This window comes from Mixophyes fleayi, chromosome 11, assembly GCF_038048845.1.
Source record: "Mixophyes fleayi isolate aMixFle1 chromosome 11, aMixFle1.hap1, whole genome shotgun sequence".
NCBI lineage: Eukaryota > Metazoa > Chordata > Amphibia > Anura > Limnodynastidae > Mixophyes > Mixophyes fleayi.
In genome coordinates, this window is record NC_134412.1 from 17,696,796 (window position 1) to 17,720,897 (window position 24,102).

The 24,102-nt window shown below is 39.4% G+C and overlaps 1 protein-coding gene across 1 annotated transcript in view; it reads right to left on the bottom strand.

The window, feature by feature from the left end:
- Positions 1–7,094: 7,094 nt before the first annotated feature.
- The window catches only part of LOC142107486 (cell adhesion molecule CEACAM1-like), a 47,962-nt gene continuing 30,954 nt past the window's right edge, over positions 7,095–24,102 (bottom strand). The window contains exons 7-10 of the mRNA XM_075190929.1: positions 22,795–22,902; positions 13,278–13,357; positions 11,997–12,038; positions 7,095–9,403 (exon numbers count right to left, since the gene is read on the bottom strand). Of these exons, the coding sequence (XP_075047030.1) occupies positions 9,341–9,403; positions 11,997–12,038; positions 13,278–13,357; positions 22,795–22,902 (293 nt within the window). The 3' untranslated portion in view covers positions 7,095–9,340. The remainder of the gene's footprint in view (positions 9,404–11,996; positions 12,039–13,277; positions 13,358–22,794; positions 22,903–24,102) is intronic.

The following is a 24,102-nucleotide window of genomic DNA, read 5'->3' on the forward strand; positions in this document are numbered from 1 at the left end:
AAAGAAATACATTTCCCCTTTTTAATATGCATCACTTTACCTGGAAATACGTTGTTCCTAGTCTACGCCAGCAAAATACATTCATTTATTTTGACAGCATATTGACAGTGTTTCTCTTAGATTAATGGCAGATCTCAGAGATGGTTTACCTAGTCATGTCATGCTACAGATTGCACCAGTGTTGCAGGATCACTTTTAATTTTCTTGTTTCTTTAGGCTAAGATCATAAAAATATGACAAACTGCAAGGCAGACTGTGTGTATTACTGTGAGAGTACATTTGTCTATGCAAAAATGACATGGCCCTTGATAATCCTCACAACCCAATATTATTAACGTAACACTGCATGCTTGTTCTTCGGGCCAGTCACTCAATAAACGACCTTTATAAATTGTTAGGAACTCTTCCATATCACTGGGTCTTGAACAATAGAATACTTGGTTTGTTATCTTCCATACAGTTGCTCTTTTGTCTGGAAAACCTTTTGTGGAATCCAAAGCAAGTATTTTATTCAAATAAATAAACTCCTTTTGCTGTTTTGAAAATGAATACTGTTTATACGTTTACTTATATTTTGGATTTACTTTAAGTATCCTTATTATTTCCAATGTATACTATGACAGCGCAGAAAGACTTTCATCTTTTTTTGTCATATATTGCATTTTGAAACTGGTGGTATTTGAAAGGTATTTCTAGATTCAGTCACTGGGGCATAGGTATAGTTTTCATATATTTTAAATTGACATCTCCTTTATTTCACCTTTAAACTTACCCTAGTTGCACCATGCTATCTGATAGGGATACTAGATAAGATATGATAAAATAAGTGTTTGATAGGGATACTAATCTAATAAATGTAAGTGATGACGATCTTAGCATGGTTATTAAAAAGTTAGAAACTAGTACCAAAAGGATTATCAAGCTCTATAGTATCTTCCTTCAAAGGGCAACTGAGGATTTTAGAAAAGAGTGGGGTAAACTTCTTCATATATGCTCTATCCCATTGATATAATAAATTCTGAGAAAGAAGGTGAAATGGGGAAAAATATGGAAAATACAAGTTAACCCGTGCATGATACTCATGCATTCTAGTCAAATCAAGCTACTTAAGGTGTTAAAAAGGTTCTTGTCATGCATTTGGGCCATAGCCCAGGCCTCCTCAGGGGAAGAGCGTTACTTCCCGACGCAAGCGCCCTTTTTTAACGTGGTTTTGTCCACATGTCACCACCTCATCATTTTTCTCCATCACCTCATCCTTCATCTTTATCGCCACATCTATCCAGATGTCTATCCAGACACAGCGATCTCTCTCAGCGGTCCTGAGTATCACACTCCTCTCGCTCTGTCACCCCCGGCAACCACCAACCCCTCCCCACCGTTACCCCCGGCAACCACCAACCACTCCCAACTGTCACTTCTCCTTCAAGAAATATATATATTTTTTTTTTAAATCTTTATAAACACTTTTAACAATTAACAAATTAAGTTAACAAATTAAAAACATCTTAGTATACCAAATTTCAGCCCTTTCTGAGTTTATTTTTTCCACACACACTAAGAATTTAGTAGGTCAGTGTATAACTCCGCCCAGCAGGTGGCGCTGCAGCAAATTTCAGCCCTTTCTGAGGTTTTTTTTCCACACACACACTAAGAATTTAGTAGGTCAGTGTACTACTTCGCCCAGCAGGTGGCGCTGCAGCTTGGTTTTTTTTTCCCACACACAGACACACGCCACTAGGCTTTTATATAGTAGAAAATTACGAAGGAAACCAAAGAATTGATGGCTAGTAAAAAGAAGAAGTATAAAAGGAATTGTGAGATTCGTAAAAAAGAAAATAGCAATAATACCTTAAGGAGAGATAAATCCCCAATAGCTAAAAATAAATCTAAGTATAATAGGATAATATTTAATAAAGATAAAGATAGATACAAAATCTCTCTAAGGAGGATTTGAAATAATCAAATGAAGGGGGTACATATCCTAAACAAAACTATAAATTGCTCTCCTGAGCCAAATTGGATGATTGGGAGAAGGTGAAGAATTAAGAAAAATCAGCAAACCTATAAGGGTGGTATGTGGAGATCAAAGGAAAATAGTGGCAAAAAGTAAAGTCTATAGCAGAAGAGGACAAATCAGTGAAGACTTTAAGACACTTGTCAGGAAAGCAAGGGCTAAACAATACAGTACTAAAAAGCTCTGTCGTGGATCTTAACCTACATGTGATTGACATATCGTTAGTTGGTACCATGTGCATGCCTTTATGCCATGAGGAACAGTTATCAGGAGAATTACATATATTTTAAAAGAAAATGTTTAAATGATGCCAGGTGGGTTACACGTCCAAAAATTGTGATTGAATACTCCACATGTTAATAGATTGTATGACTCGGAGAGGGGAATTGACCAGGAAAAGGAGATTAGATGGTCAGTTCCATATACTCTTTTGAATAGGTCAGAAAACTAGCCATTGTATAATCAAGCACATGTCACCAGGGGGGGGGGGCCTTCATCCATTGTGTAAGAGATGGAAATCCTCTCCCTATCATACAACTAAGCTGGCCACAGTGTATCTGGCATCATCCTGCAATATTATCACATGCAATAATTGTCAGCGATTTAAGTAATATTGTACCGAATGTGTTACCATGCAGTGCTGCAAAGGTCTTATATTAGTAGAATTGTTCTTGTGTTATTAACTAGCCAGATTCTGCATAATGTATCAGGTGGAACAAATGCTAGTCATCAGCTTTATATGTAACTCAGATATTGATTCAGAGTCTGTGTATTGAAGCTTGCATTAGCTGTAAATAACCACAGTAGTATATTTCATCGCTCAGCCACCCCATTGTCCTTGTGAATTCTACCCTCAATGGCATCCTTGATTAAGGAAGCGGGCTGGAGGCAGAGATATCTTGTGTGTCAGAATGGGGATAGAGAGGCAGAGAAATCAGAGCTGAGTGTGTAGTTTTGTCAGACAGATTGAAGAGGTCATAGTCTGGTCTGAGTAATCTCAACATCTGAAGTTGTTAGGATTTATTATTTCCTGGGACTCTGCCATACTGCTACTGTTACCTCCGTAACTATTGTAACCAATAACGATTGCCCAATGCAATCAATGTGGTACCAAAGCACAAAGAGATTTAATTGCAAAATATAACAAAGTATAACCGATACATTCGCTGCCCACTGGATCCATTAACAGTCTTCAATCCTGAAGTCTGTGTAGAGAGAGACTGATACTGTGCTCATTGGCCTGTTTTAAACAGTCTGAGTTTAAAAAACATTGATGATGTCACAATGTACACAGAGATAACAGTAAGATCATTCTTCAATGGTTCAGGGTTCAAGTTCAGTGCAATGCAGGTCATAGGTCAGTTCAAACGATTCTTCTCCAAGGTAAGAGCAACTCACTCCAACAGGTGTGTACATGTCTTGCCTCAGGGAACCACCAAAAATCCGGTTTAAATTAACATATTAACATATTAAGTACAGAATATTTTTGAACATTAATCTCATACTAATCATAACTTGCAATAGCAATGTGCGATCGCTTATCCAGTGATACCGGATTCCTGCTGGTGAAATGTGGATTAATATAACACCAAATACATTTCTTATGACCTGAACCCTAAATATCTTTAATGTAGTTTTACCATTGTGTAATGAATCTCTAAGTCTTTAATATTAATAATAAAAGAATGCAAGTAGAAAAGTGTATTAAAAGTGAACTATTTGCAAATGTAAGTGTGAATGTAAGTATATTTACTGTGTCTTTGCACAGGAAATTATAACAACCGATATTTATTAATTCAAACAACTTCATCCAATTATTTGACTTCAACACAACCTTACTGGAACATTATTGTGCCGCTTGCAGGTCTTTGTTACCTCTCTGGAAAGCTTACACCACTGGTTGTTGCTGTTCTGGTTCCTGCACTGTTAAGTTGCTTAAATAAGATCCTGTTACACCAGTATCTGTTGTCGGCCTGAGGGATCGAAGAACCCGCTCTCCTCACAATACTCATCTACAGTACGTTTAACGCCACTAGAGATCAGGAAGATCCTTTTTTAGAATGGCTGACAGAAGAGTAAGAAAAAAATAGAAATTAAGGAGATTGAAAGAAAGGTGACCACTGAGAATACCATAGATAATATTTAATCTAAGCTCTAGGTCTTTAAAGGAGGATAAAACCTCACTGTTCCTTGAAGCTTTAGAATATGCACCAACATCAAAGATAAATTCCTTCCATGTTTAAAAATTGGAGAAGTTATTAATTATCAAAAAAGGATGTAGATATAAAAATGACATCCCAGTTTTTAGATAAGGAGGATATGATGTATATACCAGACCCAAGTGTTATAAATGAAAAGTCCACATTTTGTCCTACACGTTTGAAAGGTAGTTTTATTAATAGCTTTTATAAGATGTCATAGATGATGTACGTTGCCTAACTAAAAAGAAAAGTAAGGTAAAATCAAACTTAACAAAAAAGGAAATAGAGGCTCTAAAACTTCTACAAGAAGAATATTATTATAAAATTGGTGGATGAAGGGGGAGTAGTTATTATAGAGAAATATATAAAAGAAATAGAGGGACAACTAAGTGAAGGCGGAACATATACAAAACAGAGGAATGATCCAACTAACCATAATAACAAAATATTTGGAAAATTTAACCATTAATTAAAAGGAATTTAATTTTCTCAATATTAAGGATCCTACAACACCCCTCATTTACATACTCTCTAAAATCCATAAAAATATTACCAATCCTCCCCAGGTAAACCGATAACTGCCAGGACTAATAGTATCACCTCAAATCTTTCATCTTTTGTTAATTTTTATTTATAACCCTTAGGTGAACCCATCCTATCTTAAGGATACGGGGGATATTATAAGGAAATTGCAGAATTTAGAATGGCAAAATTATTATGGTGTAATTACAGCAGACATTACTTCGCTTTATTCAATACTTCAGCATACTAAAGGTTTGGAAGCACTGAGCTTTTTTTTAGGATTCTACTATTGTACTAAATATAGTGAGAATCTTAAAATTCTTCAGACTATATTAAGTGTAACGTGGATTTTTTTTATTAAGGTTTTTCAGGATGTTTTAATGATAGTGATAGTGACATGGGCTATGAGTATTATGTATTATGTAAACTATACAATGAAGGAATACCAATTAAGATTACACCCCCCTGATAAAAATATGAATCCTTATTGCTTTACTTCACTTTAAATACCAATAGATTTGACACCTCGCCATCCACATTAAAAAAGACTGCAGCTGTTGCAGAAATCCGTTGGGTGTCAAAAGACACATTCTTTGTGTAATATAAAATATATTTAACTGGGGACTGCACCCCCAGTGTTGAATGTATGGATTTTGACTCCTAAACAGGAAAACATTATTTCTTTAACAAGATGGAATTATAATATATTTTTATATGGTATTTAATTGGCTATATTATTTTTTATGTTTAATTTTGGCAATTTTACATTAGAATATGAATAATAAAATATGTGTTTTTAATTATAAGCTGGTTGGAGGTCAATAATATAATATAGAAAAAAAGCGCTTCTTTTACTTTTTGTTTGTTTGAGTTTACTGAGAACATCATATGACAGCCAATACTTATTACACCTATATTAGTAGGACGACCTGCATATATTGTTTGAGATTCTTTGTGTATATTGTATGTTTTTTTTAATAATTTTCTATTGTTAGTGTTATTCTATTAAAATGTCCATTTTTAGTAATGGTAATGTGCTAGATACTTCTCTTTTGTATCCATATATACAGGTTGAACAGGAGAAGTAGCTACAGAGAGGAGGATTTGGAGATTTGATTCTGAGAGACAGAGACCACAGTGGATTCACATATTGTGTGCACTTCAGGGATCCATATTTGGAGATTCTATTCTGGAATACCCTTTTGTGACTCTTGTTTATCAGTGATAAATTACTGAGTGCGTCACCTTTTTTTTTTATTACTGATCTTTGCTGATTTTATCACCTATAGTGTGGTGTATGGTTAAAGACATTTCCTGTGGGAGAGACAATGAGATAGAACAAAGAGGAAGTTCGAGCAGAACATAGACACATTTATGTTTTCCATTGTATATTGTAACAGCGCACAAAGGTTATTATCTTCTATGCTAAAAGCAGAGAGCTGGAATGGGAGGGGTTTAAAGAAGGAGGACTGAAGTGGGTGAGATTAACAATTGAGGCAAGACGTCCAGGGAATTGGATAAAAATGTAATACTGAGGCTGCTGGTGGTTAAAAAGGAGGGGTAGGGGAGATTTAAAAAGGAAGCAGTAAGGGACTTTAAAAACAGGAGGGGGTGTTGTGGGGGCATTTAAAAACAGAGCTGAGGTTAGAGGGGTTTTTAAAAACAGAGAACTTTTATTTATTTATTTAGTAATATTTTTATTTTCAAATTGCAATGAAATTTGCAGCCATTAACCACTTTTGAGCGGAAATTAAAAAGAAAAACTGGTAAATTTCCCGGGAGTGCAAGGATGGTTGTGTCAACTTGAGCAACCAGATTGCATTGAAAAGTTGGCTCCTAGAGACAACACTGTCTCTGGTCTCTGTAGTTTAGCCTCCCCAATCCCCTTCGGAGCTGAAAGTAATTTTCCACTATTGACATGTGAATCTCTTCTTATTTCCTGAGCATGATGTCTGTGATACCAATCACTCCTTTGTTCCTACCCCTCCCTCGTGCATGTAACGATCACCACAGTTGGTACACAGTGAATATTACCGACTGGGAATTCATTGGGTTGGCTGGGGTGTGAACATTGCTATGAAAGAGAGCATGGGAGCCTGGAGAGCCCCGGGCAGTTGCCCCTCTAGCACAGCCCTAGTAAGGAGATAAAGACACACCAATAGTGTACACTGTGTCGTATGGCAAGCAATTTGTATTGCATTCACTTATGCCAAAGAAAGGATAATAATTGGACACGTATTACTCCGTGATTGTGGTTCATCTCTTAATTCAACTTTTTTCTTTTTAGATAAGATATATGTCTTATATACACAAAAAGTTATTTTCAAGAATATATAAGATTCAAAGAAACCTTATTTAGTAAATGGTTCAATTTATTATCTAAAATGGTAATAAAATACTCAAAATGCAAAATAAAGTGTATAAAATACAACATATTTATGTTATATCACGGTGTTCACAATAAAAATAAATATAAAAGAAAACAAAATACTTCTCCACTCAATGGATACAACGCGTTTCTCAGACCTCTGCTTCTTCCTGTAGGTAGGAAGGGAGGGAGGGAGAAGTGCTGGTATATATAGGAGATCCTTAAGTATTATTGACTGTCATTCTAATTAAAAAAGGCTGATAATTCTTATATAATAATAATGGATAGTTTGAAGAAACTAATTCAAATGAATAGCGGGACCTCTATTATGTAAAACACATTCAACAAGCAATAAATATATGTAGAGATAAGTTGAAATAAAAGCAAAAACCTAATCTAGACTCGCCCCAATCAATTCACAGCCAAGGCAGGGTATACTAAATGATTAATACACGAGGTACAATACTTAAACCTTATATGAATAATTAGATAAATAAGTTAATGATTTTTTTAGATCATATGAGGACAGTTCTGAAAGTATGAGAAGCAGATTGCAGCTTTCTTTGCAATATTAATTCACAATCGCCAGAAGAAGATCTCTGTGAAATGCTCGAAGGAAAGAATTTTCCTATAGAATAGGTGTAAGAGATATAGGGGGTAAATGTATCAAGCTGCGAGTTTCCGGCGGATTTGAAAAGTGGAGGTGTTTCCTGTAGCAACCAATAAGATTCTAGGGCCTGATTCATTAAGGATCTTAACTTAAGAAACTTCTTATTTAAGTCTCCTGGACAAAACCATGCTATAATGCAAGGGGTGCAAATTAGTATTCTGTTTTGCACATAAGTTAAATACTGACTGTTTTTTCATGTAACACACACATATCAAATTTAAATGTCAGTGTACAAATAAGCTCTCGAATATTTGTGTGTTACATGAAAAAACAGTCAGTATTTAAAGTGCAAAATGTCATTAATTGTATATAACTAACAAAATAGTGTATAAATCAAATTGTAACAGACATTTAGGTACATGTCATATAAGATATAATGGAGTGGGATGTGTCTACAGATCATTCCACAGAGACACATTGTGCCGATGTTGGGGCCCGAAATCTCTGCTCATTTTTCCTCGCAAAATAATAATAAAATGATAATAAATAATAAACTCAACATATCAAATATTTCAATATATACAATTTTAGTCCCAAAGGTTGCAGCATCAGTTATCAAATTCATAATTGCAAATCCTCAAATGCGTATTTAATATATATATAAAAAAATCTCTCTTGTTAATGTGCAAATAAAAAGATGACTATAGTTAATAAAGCGTGTTCTCAGAGCTAGAAAGCAAAGGTAATCTACAAAAAGGCATTGTAAATCCAATATGTCTCTCTTTGTGAGAGCTTTTTCTGTCTGTCTCCACCTCTTGGGTTTTGAAACACTCTTTCAATCCCAATCACTTTGAGACCCAAATTGTGGTTATTGTGCTTTTTTATAAAATGACAAGAGATTGGTCTGGAGCCCTTTTTGAACATTCAGAATGTGTTCTCTTATTCTTGTCTTCGTCGGTCTCCATGTCTTGCCAATGTATTGCAGACCACAGGGACATTCTAGAAGATAAATCACAGTTGAAGTTCTGCTTTATGTTATATTCTTTCTTGTCCGAATATAACTGATTTAGATCCATATTTGCTTGCTTTGGAGTCAGCTATGGAAAAAAAACCCTCTACTTCTTAAAGTAGAGCCAATTATCTATATCAGTTTAAATTTTTTGGGAACTGTTGGAGCAGGGAATTTTTAATATTCTGTGCTAAAAACAATTTGGGGTTTATTGGGTAAGATTGGTTTGAGGGTCAGATCCTTTCGGCAATACATGCCAATGTTTGTTAATAACCTTGTTTACTTTTTGAGATTAGTTGCTCTATTATCACTTGTGTGATACATGGTATTTTGAAGACCTCGTTGGTAATTTTTACTTTGTTTTTAATGAGATCTTGGCGCTCCAACTTCTCACAATCTTCTACCAAGATTCCAGTAATTCTGATAGGTATTCTCTTTCTTTAAATTGTTGTGTTGATGCATTGTTTCCTGACCCTTCCAAATTGTCCTCTTGGAATTTTTCATGTCTTTGTTCAAATTTCATTTCCTTTTGAGTAGATTTCAGCCTCTAAGAAAAATGTTTCTCCTTATTATTCAATAATTATATATATATATATATATAATAATACGGACAGCATTATCGTATCGAAGAAACATTGGTCACGCTGCTGTATAAGGCTCCATCCGTTCGTATTAAAGTCTGTGAATAAAATGTAATAATTAGAGACATATGTACACACAGACTTACAGTGTACATAGGTGGGTTCAAATATACAAAAATGTAGAAGCTCCTGTAAAATATATATACAAGTATAATATGGTATTAACCGAGCACAGGTGTATTTCCTTATTGCTTAGTAGCTGTCTATCAGGCCTATATAAGATAATTTTTTATGTGGCTCACAAGCCAGCCCTTGTGAGCCCCTATACCTGGGAGGTGAGTGCATCTGATTTTAATGGTGTTTGAAGCATATGGGTCAGTGTAAGACCTGCATACAATGAGGTGTACTTGACGATGGGATGCAGGCTTAAAAGTTTTGATCAAACTATGAACCAATACCTCATGTTTTCATTTTGCTGGATACACACAGACATGCAGTGTTAAGGACAAGCTTTGACAATAACTGTCTTTGTACATGAAACACCACATGTGAAGTATAAAATATACTAGATGTCAGAATCAGTTCATACTGTACAAATAACCTGTTGTGTCCCAAGTTACTGTATTATAAGGCACCCCCTTCTGTAAAATGTAATTTTGACCATAAGTTTAACATGATCATTATTGGGTATCCTGGTCAATTAATATATCTCCCCAAACAAATTATTTTGTTTGGATACCCAAATTATTGGTCCCAGAAATGGGACTGACCTCATTAAAATATAGGAGTAGTTAGAGGTAGGAGTGGCTAAATTCTCTTTTCAAATGTTAGTAGGTACGTTTTAGGGTCACAGAATCGGAGATGTCGGGTCAAATGTCTGATTTTCCTGACATTAGAGATGCTCAAAAATGTTTCAAATTGACTTTTCAAGCCAATTAGTTGAACCGGTTTTAGAGTTTGAAAATTATTGATAAATTTTCAAATTCTCAAGGTGAACGGTTTCATCCATGTTCAAGCAAGTTCAAACGTAATGGGTACATTATGCATTCGCTATTCGGTTTGATTTAAATAAAATATCCTGATGACGTGTGATGATGAGCTCACTTACGTCTCTCCATGTCACACTCACATAGAAAGTTATGTGAGTGGTTTATTTCAAATAGACAAGAGCCTTAAAGTTCCCCTCGCTGCTGTATCAGTCCATGCATTTAGAATCTGTAATGTTATTTTCTGTCTGCACCATAAATTGATATCCACGCATACCTGCCAACATGTCGTTCCCCGGCAGCAGGACAGGTGGGCGTGTCCTCATTGCAATAGGGGCATGGCCACGCCCCCAGAGGCCTAGCACTAGACTGACTTTTAGATATTACCCTTCTCCCCAACGTTCCCACCCGTGGATCAAACATGTCCAGGGGCAGGACAGCGGGACAGAGGCCTAAAATTGGGACAGTTGGGCAGTATACCAATGGCATGGAACATGTATATATAGCAGTTTACACAAGGACTTGTTTGTAATTACATATCTTAGTGTGTCCAGCACATTTTTCATTCATCAATTGGAAAACAAATGCAATTTGCATTAGGAACTAAGTGAGCGATAAGAATCATTGACCTCTATGGCGACATGCATTACTTTCTAGTTCCATTGCAATATATATATATATATATATAAATATCTAATATATATAAGCCTAGCGGCGTGTGTTAGTGTGTGTGTGTGTGGAAAAAACTATTTTCTCAGAAAGGGCTCATCCAATTGACCTGAAATTTGGTATACTGACATTATTTGACAAAAAAATTATAATAGTGAAGTCAGTTAACTTCCATCATCCCCCCTTCCCCCCGTGGGAGGGGTAGTAAAGGCTAAATTTACGAGTTGAGGGCTCAAACTATTGACCGTGTGGGTATTTATTTACCAGAGGCTGTGTTTGGTCATGGACAATTGTATGTCGCATTTTCACGAGTACGGAAAAGCAGTGATGTGAAAGTGCAGGTTATGAATACTGCCCTTCAAGGAAGACTGATTGAGCACAGCGATAAGGTGTTTAGCAGAAACGTTGTGCATCGAGAGGTTTTAGAACAGTAAGACGATGGAGATTAAGGATGTTGCGATGAAGATGAAGGATGAGGTGATGGAGAAGAATGATGAGGTGGTGACATGTGGACAAAACCACGTTAAAAAAGGGCGCTTACGTCGGGAAGTAACGCTCTTCCCCTGAGGAGGCCTGGCCTAGCCCCAAATGCATGACAAGAACCTTTTTAACACCTTAAGTAGCTTGATTTGACTAGAATGCATGAGTATCATGCACAGGTTAACTTGTGTATATATATATATATATATATATATATATATATATATATATACACATATACAAAGAACAATCGTTTACTAGAGTTCTCTGGTAAACATTTTAATATCCCTACCATGTATTAGATTGGAAATCTATGTTTAAACTTCACAACATAGAGGAACAATGATATCCCACAGATTGTAAGCTTGTGAGCAGGGCCTTCTTATCTGTGTCTGTCTGTATTACCCAATATTGTTTAATCTCTGTGTCCGTTCTCAATTGTACAGCGCTAGGGAATTTACTGGCGCTATATAAATAAATGTTGATGATGATAATGAATTTGTGGGTTGCTCCCTGCACCTATATTATCATCATAAAAAAACACTGTGTTACTCACCTCATAATATGGATTTTGATATGTAGAATTTGTTTTCTCCATCTGTACAAGAGAAATTGACTATGAATAAAAAAGGCTAATTAGGTATAATATGCATCTTTTACATAATCATTTAAATGGCAAGTGAAAACACCCTGATACAAATACAAGACAGAGACTAATAGTAGTGAGATGGCCCAGTACAGGTACATATCACCTCTATACTAGTTACACACCTTATATTTACATCTTACTTTTGGGACCTGTTGTGTTTACCTCCAAGAAGGTTGGCCTATGGGCTATATCACTTCTTACATGTCCCATACAAGACCTAAGAAATAAGGTAGCGCAGCCAATATACATTGGAACATACTTCACAATATTTTATTTTATTTAAAAAGTTTAAGGAAAACTATGGGACAATTAATGGTTGAAGACGAAAGAGTTAACTTGGTTTGTTCAGAAAAATATTGTTCAGGGTTCAGGCCTACAGCTTTGCAAGTCACAAAAGGCTTTAGTTTTATTAACAATTTTCAAGGACGTGCAAGAACTGCAACTATGGTTTGTAACAGTTATGCCCAGTTTCACAGGACATGTATATCTTTCTTTATTCTTTGTAACATTTGCTGATGTTGGATTTTGTGATTCATGCTTGCGCTGTGCTAAAATGTCTATGTGACTAAACTGTTATATATAGATGATGATTTGTTTTGATAAACTCAGAGTATATACTTTACCCCACCTGTGCACGTATTTATTGTCTCTCCGACCGTTATGATATATCTTATCTGATCACTGACCACTGAAGAAATATTGCTATCAAAGAATATGGCATACTTGCCAACTCTCCCGGATTGTCCGGGAGACTCCCGCATTTTGCGAGAGTCTCCCGGACAAGTGTGGCAATCTCCCTGATAGGACGTGGGAAAAATTCAGTTTAAACGCCGCGATTCACCCGGAATCGCGGCGTTTAGCTCCGCCCCGCTGTAAAATGACGCGATTTGCGTCATTCCGTCACGGGGGCGGGGCCAAAATGACGTGATTTCGCCGCCCCACCCCCTGCACGCCCACGTCCCAGCCGGCATCTCCCGGAAAAAGAAAAAGAAATGTTGGCAAGTATGGAATATGGTGAGAGGCTTAGTCTTGCTGCATTATCCCCAGAATTGAGCCTGTATCGGTCTCTGCATTGAGCTCAAATCTCTCTGCTCTGCCAACTGTCTCGGAATATGTCTGCACATTTTAAGCCCCCACCCCTGTAGTTGCCCATTTTCATTATGTTACCATGAGCAGCAGACATCATACCTCTACTCCTTTTATAGTAGTTTCATAAATGTTTGGAGGTGGGATGTCAGAATTTTCATAGATGTGAGTTTTGGGGATATCTGTAGAGAAAAGTACAAAATTAAAAAATATTAAATTTTAAATAAACCTAAAATTATTGTTTGGTTCACATTATTTACATATATCAAAGAAAGTGTCCTGGAGAAAAGTAGGGATGTGCACCGGCGACTTTTGAGGTCTCGTGTTTTGTGTTTTGGATCCGGATTTTCGTTATTTTTGAGGTTCGGATTTGTCTCGCAAAACACTTGACGAAAGGTCTCGGTTCGGATTTAAGGTATTGGATTCGGATTTTTTTTGAAAAAAACATAAAAAGTTTAAAAATCAAGTTTTTGGGCTTATTTTCACTCCTAGGCTATTATTAACCTCAATAACATTCAATAACAAGCATTTCCACTAATTTACAGTGTATTGTGAACACCTCACAATATAGTTATTAGTCCAAAACGTTGCAACAAGGTATCTTTCTGGACTGCGTAGAGGAGTGGGTCACCACAATATATATTAAAAACCCTGAACTTTTATGAATCGCACCAATAAATGTACCTGGACTGCGTAGAGGAGTGGGTCACCACAATATCTTAAAAACCCTGAACTTTTATGATTCGCACCAATAAATGTACCTGGACTGCGTAGAGGAGTGGGTCACCACAATATCTTAAAAACCCTGAACTTTTATGATTCGCACCAATAATTGTACCTGGACTGCGTAGAGGAGTGGGTCACCACAATATCTTAAAAACCCTGAACTTTTATGATTCGCACCAATAATTGTACCTGGACTGCGTAGAGGAGTGGGTCACCACAATATCTTAAAAACCCTGAACTTTTATGATTCGCACCAATAATTGTACCTGGACTGCGTAGAGGAGTGGGTCACCACAATATCTTAAAAACCCTGAACTTTTATGATTCGCACCAATAATTGTACCTGGACTGCGTAGAGGAGTGGGTCACCACAATATCTTAAAAACCCTGAACTTTTATGATTCGCACCAATAATTGTACCTGGACTGCGTAGAGGAGTGGGTCACCACAATATCTTAAAAACCCTGAACTTTTATGATTCGCACCAATAATTGTACCTGGACTGCGTAGAGGAGTGGGTCACCACAATATCTTAAAAACCCTGAACTTTTATGATTCGCACCAATAATTGTACCTGGACTGCGTAGAGGAGTGGGTCACCACAATATCTTAAAAACCCTGAACTTTTATGATTCGCACCAATAATTGTACCTGGACTGCGTAGAGGAGTGGGTCACCACAATATATTAAAAACCCTGAACTTTTATGATTCGCACCAATAATTGTACCTGGACTGCGTAGAGGAGTGGGTCACCACAATATCTTAAAAACCCTGAACTTTTATGATTCGCACCAATAATTGTACCTGGACTGCGTAGAGGAGTGGGTCACCACAATATCTTAAAAACCCTGAACTTTTATGATTCGCACCAATAATTGTACCTGGACTGCGTAGAGGAGTGGGTCACCACAATATCTTAAAAACCCTGAACTTTTATGATTCGCACCAATAATTGTACCTGGACTGCGTAGAGGAGTGGGTCACCACAATATCTTAAAAACCCTGAACTTTTATGATTCGCACCAATAAATGTACCTGGACTGCGTAGAGGAGTGGGTCACCACAAGATATATTAAAAACCCTGAACTTTTATGATTCGCACCAATAAATGTACCTGGACTGCGTAGAGGAGTGGGTCACCACAAGATATATTAAAAACCCTGAACTTTTATGATTCGCACCAATAAATGTACCTGGACTGCGTAGAGGAGTGGGTCACCACAATATATATTAAAAACCCTGAACTTTTATGATTCGCACCAATAAATGTACCTGGACTGCGTAGAGGAGTGGGTCACCACAATATCTATTAAAAACCCTGAACTTTTATGAATCGCACCAATAAATGTACCTGGACTGCGTATAGGAGTGGGTCACCACAAGATATCTTAAAAACCCTGAACTTTTATGAATCGCACCAATAAATGTACCTGGACTGCGTAGAGGAGTGGGTCACCACAATATATATTAAAAACCCTGAACTTTTATGATTCGCACCAATAAATGTATCTGGACTGCGTAGAGGAGTGGGCACTGGGCACCACAATAAAATATATAAAAAACCTTCAACAGATCTGCATTACACTACACATACGGCTGCTCCTCCATCCTCTCCATCATATACATGTTGGAGTTTTAGCATGTGACAACCTCTTGTTTTTGATAATGTCAGTGCATTTGGAATATTTTTCAATTTGCCCCACACCACTGAATGTACTTTATCTATGATACGCAATACGCATCTATCTATCTTGACTGCGTAGTGTGGTGGCCCCGGTACACAATTTGGTACCGAGGCCACAATATAATTAAAAAACCCTCCACGTGTCGGAATTCCACCAAACAAGTATCTGGACTGCATAGTGGGGTGGCCCCGGTACCCAATTTGATACCGGGGCCACAATACCTCCTCCAAACATGCTACAGACAATTCGTCATTGAGAGACCCCAGACAGACAGGGTCGAAGTGTTATTGTTTGACTTTGTAAACCCAAAAAAATGTCCCTGTTGCACTTGCACATAGTCGTGCAATGAAGACTGACTTTTTCATTTAAAGGCACGATCTTTAAAGTGTCAGAAAGAGAGAGAAGACACAGGAGAGGAGAGTTGTAGCTGGGGACCTGGGGTGGAAGCTCCCAGGCTTCCCCAGCATTGCCTGGAAGTCTGAGCGTGGTGACTGAGCCAGGGCAAGGAATGTGTGCCCTGGATGAGGGGGAGAACTCCATGCCACTATAGTGAACCCAAGAGAGAGGGGGACACTGCACATGGAAGAGGCCCTGGAGTGAGGGCTGCTACAAGAGGCATGGTAGCTGTAGTGTCAGATCCTGAGGCTGAGAGTACACAGAGTGACGTGTCAGAGCACAGGAGACATTATCCCCGCAGAGGAGGGATGAGCTGCAGTTGAGAGGTATGTTGTTGAAATAGGACATGCACACTTTAACAAACCAATCATTTCAGCGACAGGGCCTACCAAACAACTTTGACTGAAATGATTGGTTTGTTTGGGCCCCCACACCAAAAAAGCTATTCATCTCTCCCTGTACAGACTAAACAGGCTCTACTGAGGCAAGATGTCGTCCTCATCCTCAACCTCTGATTCCTCTCCCCCTACAGTGTCTACTTCCTCCTCATTACACATTATCAATTCGTCCCCGCTGGACTCCACAACCACAGGTCCCTCTGTAGTATCTGGAGGGCAGTGCTGTACTTCATTGAGGAATTGATTATTCATTTTTATAAACATCATTTTTTCAACGTTGTGAGGAAGCAACCTCCTTCGCCGCTCACTGACCAGGTTCCCCGCTGCACTAAAAACTCTTTCCGAGTACACACTGGAGGGGGGACAACTCAGGTAAAATAGAGCCAGTTTGTACAGGGGCTTCCAAACTGCCTTTTTTTTCCTGCCAGTAACAATATGGACTGTCTGACATGTCTACTTGGATGGTGTCAGCAAAGTAATCATCCACAATTTTTTCTATTGTCACAGCATCCAATGCAGCGAGAGTAGACATGTCTGCAATGGTTGGCAGGTCCTTCAGTCCGGACCAGATGTTATCAGCATCCCCGCCAGTGCCTCTTTTGGGAAAACTGAGCTTTTTCCTCGCAGCCATAGATGTGGAAGAAAATGAGGGTGGAGCTGTTGGCATGTCACGGTCCTCTTCAGAGGACAATCTCCTGACCAGCAGGTCTTTGCACCGCTGTAGACTTGTGTCCGCCGGAAACAGAGACACAACATACGCTTTAAACCGAGGATCGAGCACGGTGGCCAGAATGTATTCCTCTGACTTTAAAAGAGTGACCACCCTCGGATCCTGGCAAAGCGTACGAAGGGCTACATCCACAAGAGCTACATGCTTGCTGTAATCGCAATGGCTTACCAGCTCCTCCCTCACTTTCTCCAGCTGCTTCTGCAACAGCCTGATCAGGGGAATGACCTGACTCAAGCTGGCAGTGTCGGAACTGACTTCTCGTGTGGCAAGTTCAAATGGCTGCAGAACCTTGCACAACACGGAAATCAGTCTCCACTGCGCTTGACTCAGGCGCATCCCCACTCCTTTGCCTATGTCGTAGGTGGCTGTGTAGGCCTGAATGGCCTTTTGCTGCTCCTCCATCCTCTGCAGCATATAGAGGGTGGAGTTCCAGCGCGTCACAACCTCTTGTTTGAGGTGATGGCAGGGCAGGTTCAAGCTTTTTTGATGTGCCTCTAGTCTGCGGTAGGCACTGGCTGAATGCCGAAAGTGTCCAGCAATTTTGCGGGCCACCGCAAGCATCTCCTGCACACCCCTGTCGCTCTTGAGGTAATGCTGCACCACCAAATTAATGGTGTGGGCAAAACATGGGACGTGCTGGAAATTGCCCATATTTAATGCCCGCACAATGTTACTGGCATTGTCTGACACCACAAATCCCCATGAGAGTCTAAGTGGGGTAAGCCACTGGGAGATAATTTCCCTCATTTTCTCTAATATGTTGTCAGCGTTGTGCCTCTTATTAAAGCCTGTAATGCACAATGTTGCCTGCCTTTGCATGAGCAGCCATTTTGTAGATGCTGCTACTGATGCAGCTGTTGCTGTTGCTGCGGAAGGGGATGCATCTACCCAGTGGGCTGTCACAGTCATATAGTCCTTCGTTTGCCCAGAACCACTTGTCCACATGTCCGTGGTTAAGTGGACAGTGGGTACAACCGCATTTTTAAGAGCACTGAGGACACTTGATCGTACTTCTCTGTACATTTTTGGTATCGCCTGCCTAGTGAAGTGGAATCTCGAGGGGATTTGGTACCGGGGACATAATACCTCCATCAACCCTCTAAATCCCACTCCACTGATGGCGGACACCGGGCGCACGTCTAACACCAACATTGCAGTTACAGCCGCAGTTATACGCTTTGCAATAGGGTGACTACTATCGTATTTGGTGGTCATGGCAAACGACTGTTGGACGGTCAATTGTTTGGTGAAAGACTTAGCGGTCTTACGACTTCCCCTCTGGGAAGATGACCGACTAACAGCAGCAACAGCAGCAGTGGCAGTAGTAGGCGTACCGCTGCAGGATTCCTCGGATGAATCCCGTATTGAGGAGGACTCAGTCTGGCTGCTGACTTGGGCTGCAGGACTGAATCTGATGGAGATTGTGGAGGAAGTTGACGAGGAGGGTGTTGCTGGTGTGTATCCAACTGGACCACGGGATTTAGGTGTCCCTGTACCGATGAGGGTCCTAGCCCCAGTTCCTGAACTAACCACTGAACTATGAAGGTTATTCAGGTGACGTATAAGGGAGGATGTTCCTAGGTGGGCAAGATCCTTACCCCTGCTTATTTGAGCTTTACATAAGCTACATATTGCCATACATTGGTTGTCTGGATTTGGATAAAAATAACTCCAGACCGAAGAGGTGCATTTTTTGGTCTTCTGACCAGGCATGACGATGGGCTTTTTCATCCCATGGACATCAGCTGTTTCCCCCCCTGGTGCCTCATTTACAATAACCACATCACCATCCTCATCATCAAGTTCCTCCACAGCGCCAGCTACATCATCAATAGCCTCCTCCCGAGCCACCTCTTCCCGTACAGTGATGGGAAGGTCAGGCTTGACAACCACCAACACCCTTGGACTCGCCTTGGGGATTTGTGATAATTTCTCTTTAGAAGGCAGAGTTGTTTGCTGTTTTGTTGCTGACAGCATAACTCTCTTCAATTTTTTGTAGGGGGGGGGAGGAGGAGGAGGGCTAAGATCCGTGGGTGAAGCTGAACCACTAGTCATGAACACGGGCCAGGGCCTAAGCCGTTCCTTGCCACTCCGTGTCGTAAATGGCATATTGGCAACTTTACGTTTCTCCTCAGATGATTTTAAGTTTCTCTTTTTGCTACTTTTTCTTAACTTGGGCTTTTTGGATTTTACATGCCCGGTACTACGAGATTGGGCATCGGGCTTGGAAGACGACGTTGATGGCATTTCATCGTCTATGTCATGACTAGTGGCAGCAGCTTCAGCATTAGGAGGAAGTGGGTCTTGATCTTTCCCTACTTTATCCTCCAAATTTTTGGTCTCCATTATATGTAGCACAAGATACTGCAGAATGTGTGAACTTGGTAATATTGCAGTACCAATGGACTTATACTGCTGGATTGGTTTTGCAAATTTGGTTATAATTATTATTTTTTATTTTTTTTTTAAATTTTTTATTTTTTTTTACTTTTTTCTTATTTTTAAAAAACTTGGGAATAGTGGGGAAATAACTATGCCCTTAGAAGCACAGAGCACAGGACACAGCACCACTGGACTGAACAGGACACGGCACAGGACCCAGCAGCACTACGGAACTCAGCAGGACAGAGCACAGGACACAGCACCACTGGACTGATACTGCAGAATGTGTAAACTTTGTAATATTGCAGTACCACTGGACTTTTACTGCTGAATGTGTGAACTTGGTAATATTGCAGTACCAATGGGCTTATACTGCAGGATTGGTTGTGAAAATTTTGTGGTAATTAAAAAATATTAAAGTAGTTTTTGGTATTTTTTAAAAAAACTTTTTTTTATTTTTTTAAACACAGGGGAATATTGGGGAAATAACTATGCCCTTAGAAGCACAGAGCACAGGACACAGCACCACTGGACTGAACAGGACACAGCACAGGACCCAGCAGCACCACTGACCTCAGAAGGACAGAGCACAGCACACAGCACCACTGGACTGATACTGCAGAACACAGCACAGCACAGCACAGCACAGCACAGCACTAAACAGCACAGCACAGCACAGCACTAAACAGCACAGAACTAAACAGCACAGAACTAAACAGCACAGAGGACCACCTAACACACCCTCCCTCTACCCTGATCAATGCCCGAGTGAAGATGGCGGCGACTAGCGGGGAATTTATAGGATCCGAGTATCGCGAGATCCGACAACGGGATTATGAGTCAGAGCCTCAGTTTCACTTTTGAATTTGGCGCCAATACCCGGATCTGTCTCGGATCCGACTCGGATCCGCAACGTTCGGGTGGGCTCGGATTTCAGAAATCCGAGTGCGCTCATCCCTAGAGAAAAGGTAATAACTTCCACTTAATGAGAAAGATCAGGGTAACATAAAATTGAGTTCAGTAGATTAGTAATGTAGTTGAAGATAGTTCAATGGTTCAATTGTCCTGGACGATCCTTAAGGACCACAGGTATAAGTCCAGTAGGTAGACATTAAAAGACAGAAAAAAACAGGTATAAGATCAGTGTGTTAGTGATAGCCCATCCCCTAGATAAATACACACCATAAGGAAAAAAGGTTGCTTATCTGCATATATCTTTTCCAGAAACTGGAACACAGCTATTACACGGCTGTTCTCTCAATGATATATAATCAGCATTCTCTCCAAGGAGGTAGTAGAGTCAGCAAAACTGCATGCCTGCTCACCAGCCATACAACAACAGCATACTGTAAACACCATAACTCTCCTCCACAAAGTGGATAGGGAAAAAAGAATAATGCACTATATGGTGTAGTATTTCAAAGAAAACAGCATTTAATAGAACGTAACATATAAAATGCACACTCACATTGAGTAGTTATAACATAAGCTTGTCTGTAATTAAGGTAACAGATATACCATGTCCTCGGGTAGAACAGGAACCTCCCACAGTCTCCGCACAAGAAACACTAATGGTATGGTGATCCAAATGTGACCCAGGGGTGAATAAAATATCCTCAGGGTGTTACGTTCTATTAAATGCTGTTTTCTTTGAAATACTACACCATATAGTGCATTATTCTTTTTTCCCTATTCACTTTGTGGAGGAGAGTTATGGTGTTTACAGTATGCTGTTGTTGTATGGCTGGTGAGCAGACATGCAGTTTTGCTGACTCTACTACCTCCTTGGAGAGAATGCTGATTATATATCATTGAGAGAACAGCCGTGTAATAGCTGTGTTCCAGTTTCTGGAAAAGATATATGCAGATAAGCAACCTTTATTCCTTATGGTGTGTATTTATCTAGGTGATGGGCTATCACTAACACACTGATCTCATACCTGTTTTTTTCTGTCTTTTAATGTCTACCTACTGGACTTATACCTGTGGTCCTTAAGGATCGTCCAGGACAATTGAACCATTGAACTATCTTGAACTACATTATTAATCCACTGAACTCGGGCTATATACCCCTGTTAACGCACCTGATTGCGCCATATCCTGCACTTTATACACTTTAATATCTTGGACTTACCTACCATTTCTAAGGAAGGCTGCCTCCATACGTAGAAGAGGTGTTTTATGTGGACTTGTATTTATATACCTATACAATACTGTTGTGAGCGCCATTGTTTATTACTCCTATTGCACACTAACATAAAATTGAATTTAAGTAATAGTGTCTGAGAGTTAGTGTAGGAAATAAGTAAGCAACCAAACTATATAACTAATGTCTCCCTATTATTCTATAATAGCTGCTATTGCTGGAGAAACACTTCCCTTTTGTAACGCTCTTACATGTTTCCTCGCTCCAGCGTTGTCTCTCACTGCCACGATCGGCACTTCTAGGTAGCGGGTCACATGACTCGGCTGCCGGGGCGGGCTATTTGAATCTCCTTTATATAACTCGGCACTGACACTTGCTCTGTGTCAGTGCAAATTTGTTGTTAGGGTCTGACTCCTGTATCCTCTGTGTGCCCTGCTCTCTGTGAGTTGTGTATTTGCTAGATTCTCTGTGTACCATTCCTGAATTGTCTGACTTGCTGGATCATCTGTGTACCGAACTTGGCTTGGCTGACTACGCTTTATTGGATCATCTGTGTGCCGAACTTGGCTCGTCTGACTACCCGAGTACCCGATCCTAACTGGTCAGGACCCTTGTTTACTTATTGTACTAGATCCTGTCAGCCTGTTATCCGTGTGCATTTACACATTTGACTCCACCATATTATCACTCCTGTATTGCTCTTCTGTGACGATTATACTCCTTGAGACCTGTGTTACTTCCTGAGACAGTTCAGGGGGCCGTGACCTGCGAGTTCCTGGCAGCGAAGAGCATCCTTGCGGCGGTTCTTGGTGAACACTGGGGAACTCGTTTGACTCCGTGCCCCTGATCTGCCAGTGCTAATCAGGAATATTATAGCCCTTCACCTTCAGATTGTAACACCTTTAAATGTTGTGTGAAAGTAAGACTCAACCCAGTTAATAATATAGCAATGATTATGGTTAAGTTCATATTAAATTCATGTTTATATTTAATTTAGAACTAGCCAGGAGGGGAAGACCTTGGTGTGACTTAATGCACATATAAGTGGTATAATGACACTTATATGTGCATTATATATCAAATGTTTGACATAGGTGTATTTGTGTGAACATAAAGATATAAGAGACTATTACAAACAAAGTCACAAATACATACATCTCTTCACTATGAAGAACACAATGATTGCAATTATGACGACCCCAGCGAGCGCTCCTATCACGATACCAGCGATCGCACCAGCACTCAGTCCACTTTTAGAAACGGCTGTGAAATAAACAGCAGAACAGCAAGTCATGAATTTGTTTTCAATTGTATTTATAGTTTATAGGCGTATTATTATTATTATTATTTTTTGCTACTTTTAATCTTACGCGAGAACGATTAGAATATCTGCTTTTTTTTAGAGGTTTTTATTTTAATTTAAATCAAACCTAATTATGAACATGCATTTTTCGCTATCAAAGCAAATGTGAACAATCGTTTCTTGTGATTATGACTTGGTGGGTGTGTAGGTGCATCTAGGTGTAAGTACACTTGAAATAAACCTGGCACATACTGGCGCAGAGATGGATCTTGAGACGCCAACGCCTCAGCATATGGACGCAGCTTGTGAAGTTTTTTTAGAGCTTATGCTTTTAACGCATAGACATCCATCTCAGCATCTGCCCCAGAGTCTACAGAACTGTACATAGTCCTCACGATGAGGTTTTTACAGTGACCTATAATATCACCTCTTTCCTACTGCTACTAATATTGTAACCCTACAGCACAGTATTCTGCTGCCTTCTTCTACTGTTTGACTTCAATGCTTGTTTACCTTCATATCATGCAAAACTATGGCTTCAAGGTCCGTTTTCTTGTGTGGTTGTTGACATTATGCCAATGTTCATTTTGTGTTCTGCTTTCACATTTTGGTGCCACATACTGTATTTTATATTTTGATGTATAAAATTTAAGATTCCATACTTTAGTTTATTCCTTCATTTTCTTTTGTATTTACCCCATCTGGGGTATCAGCCCCATTACAAATCTTTATATTACCTGCACAAAGGACTAGACCACTCAGAAGATCTTTAACAAAACAGGACCCATGACAGATCTTTAAGTTACTCCACTGGTTATCAACCCTTACTCTGAACTTACACGGGCGACTACATCTCTCGTGTCCTGATTAAGTTTTAAAGTGGAAGACTTGACTTTAAATAAAGAAGAAAATGGAACAGGGAAACATTTTAGGGGGCGGGGAAGGAATCTTCTGAGACAGCTGTTTACCAGTGACAATACATCTACATGTACTACGTAGTGATGGATAGAAAAAAACCAGGAACCAGGCATGGATGTATCGGTAAGCACAGCAGGTGAGGCTGGCAGGTCTGCTCAGCTCCAAGGTGCAACCATTTATCTTACACACAATGGAGGAAGACGGGACATACATAAGTCTGATTGCAGAGAGGGAGTTGGTAT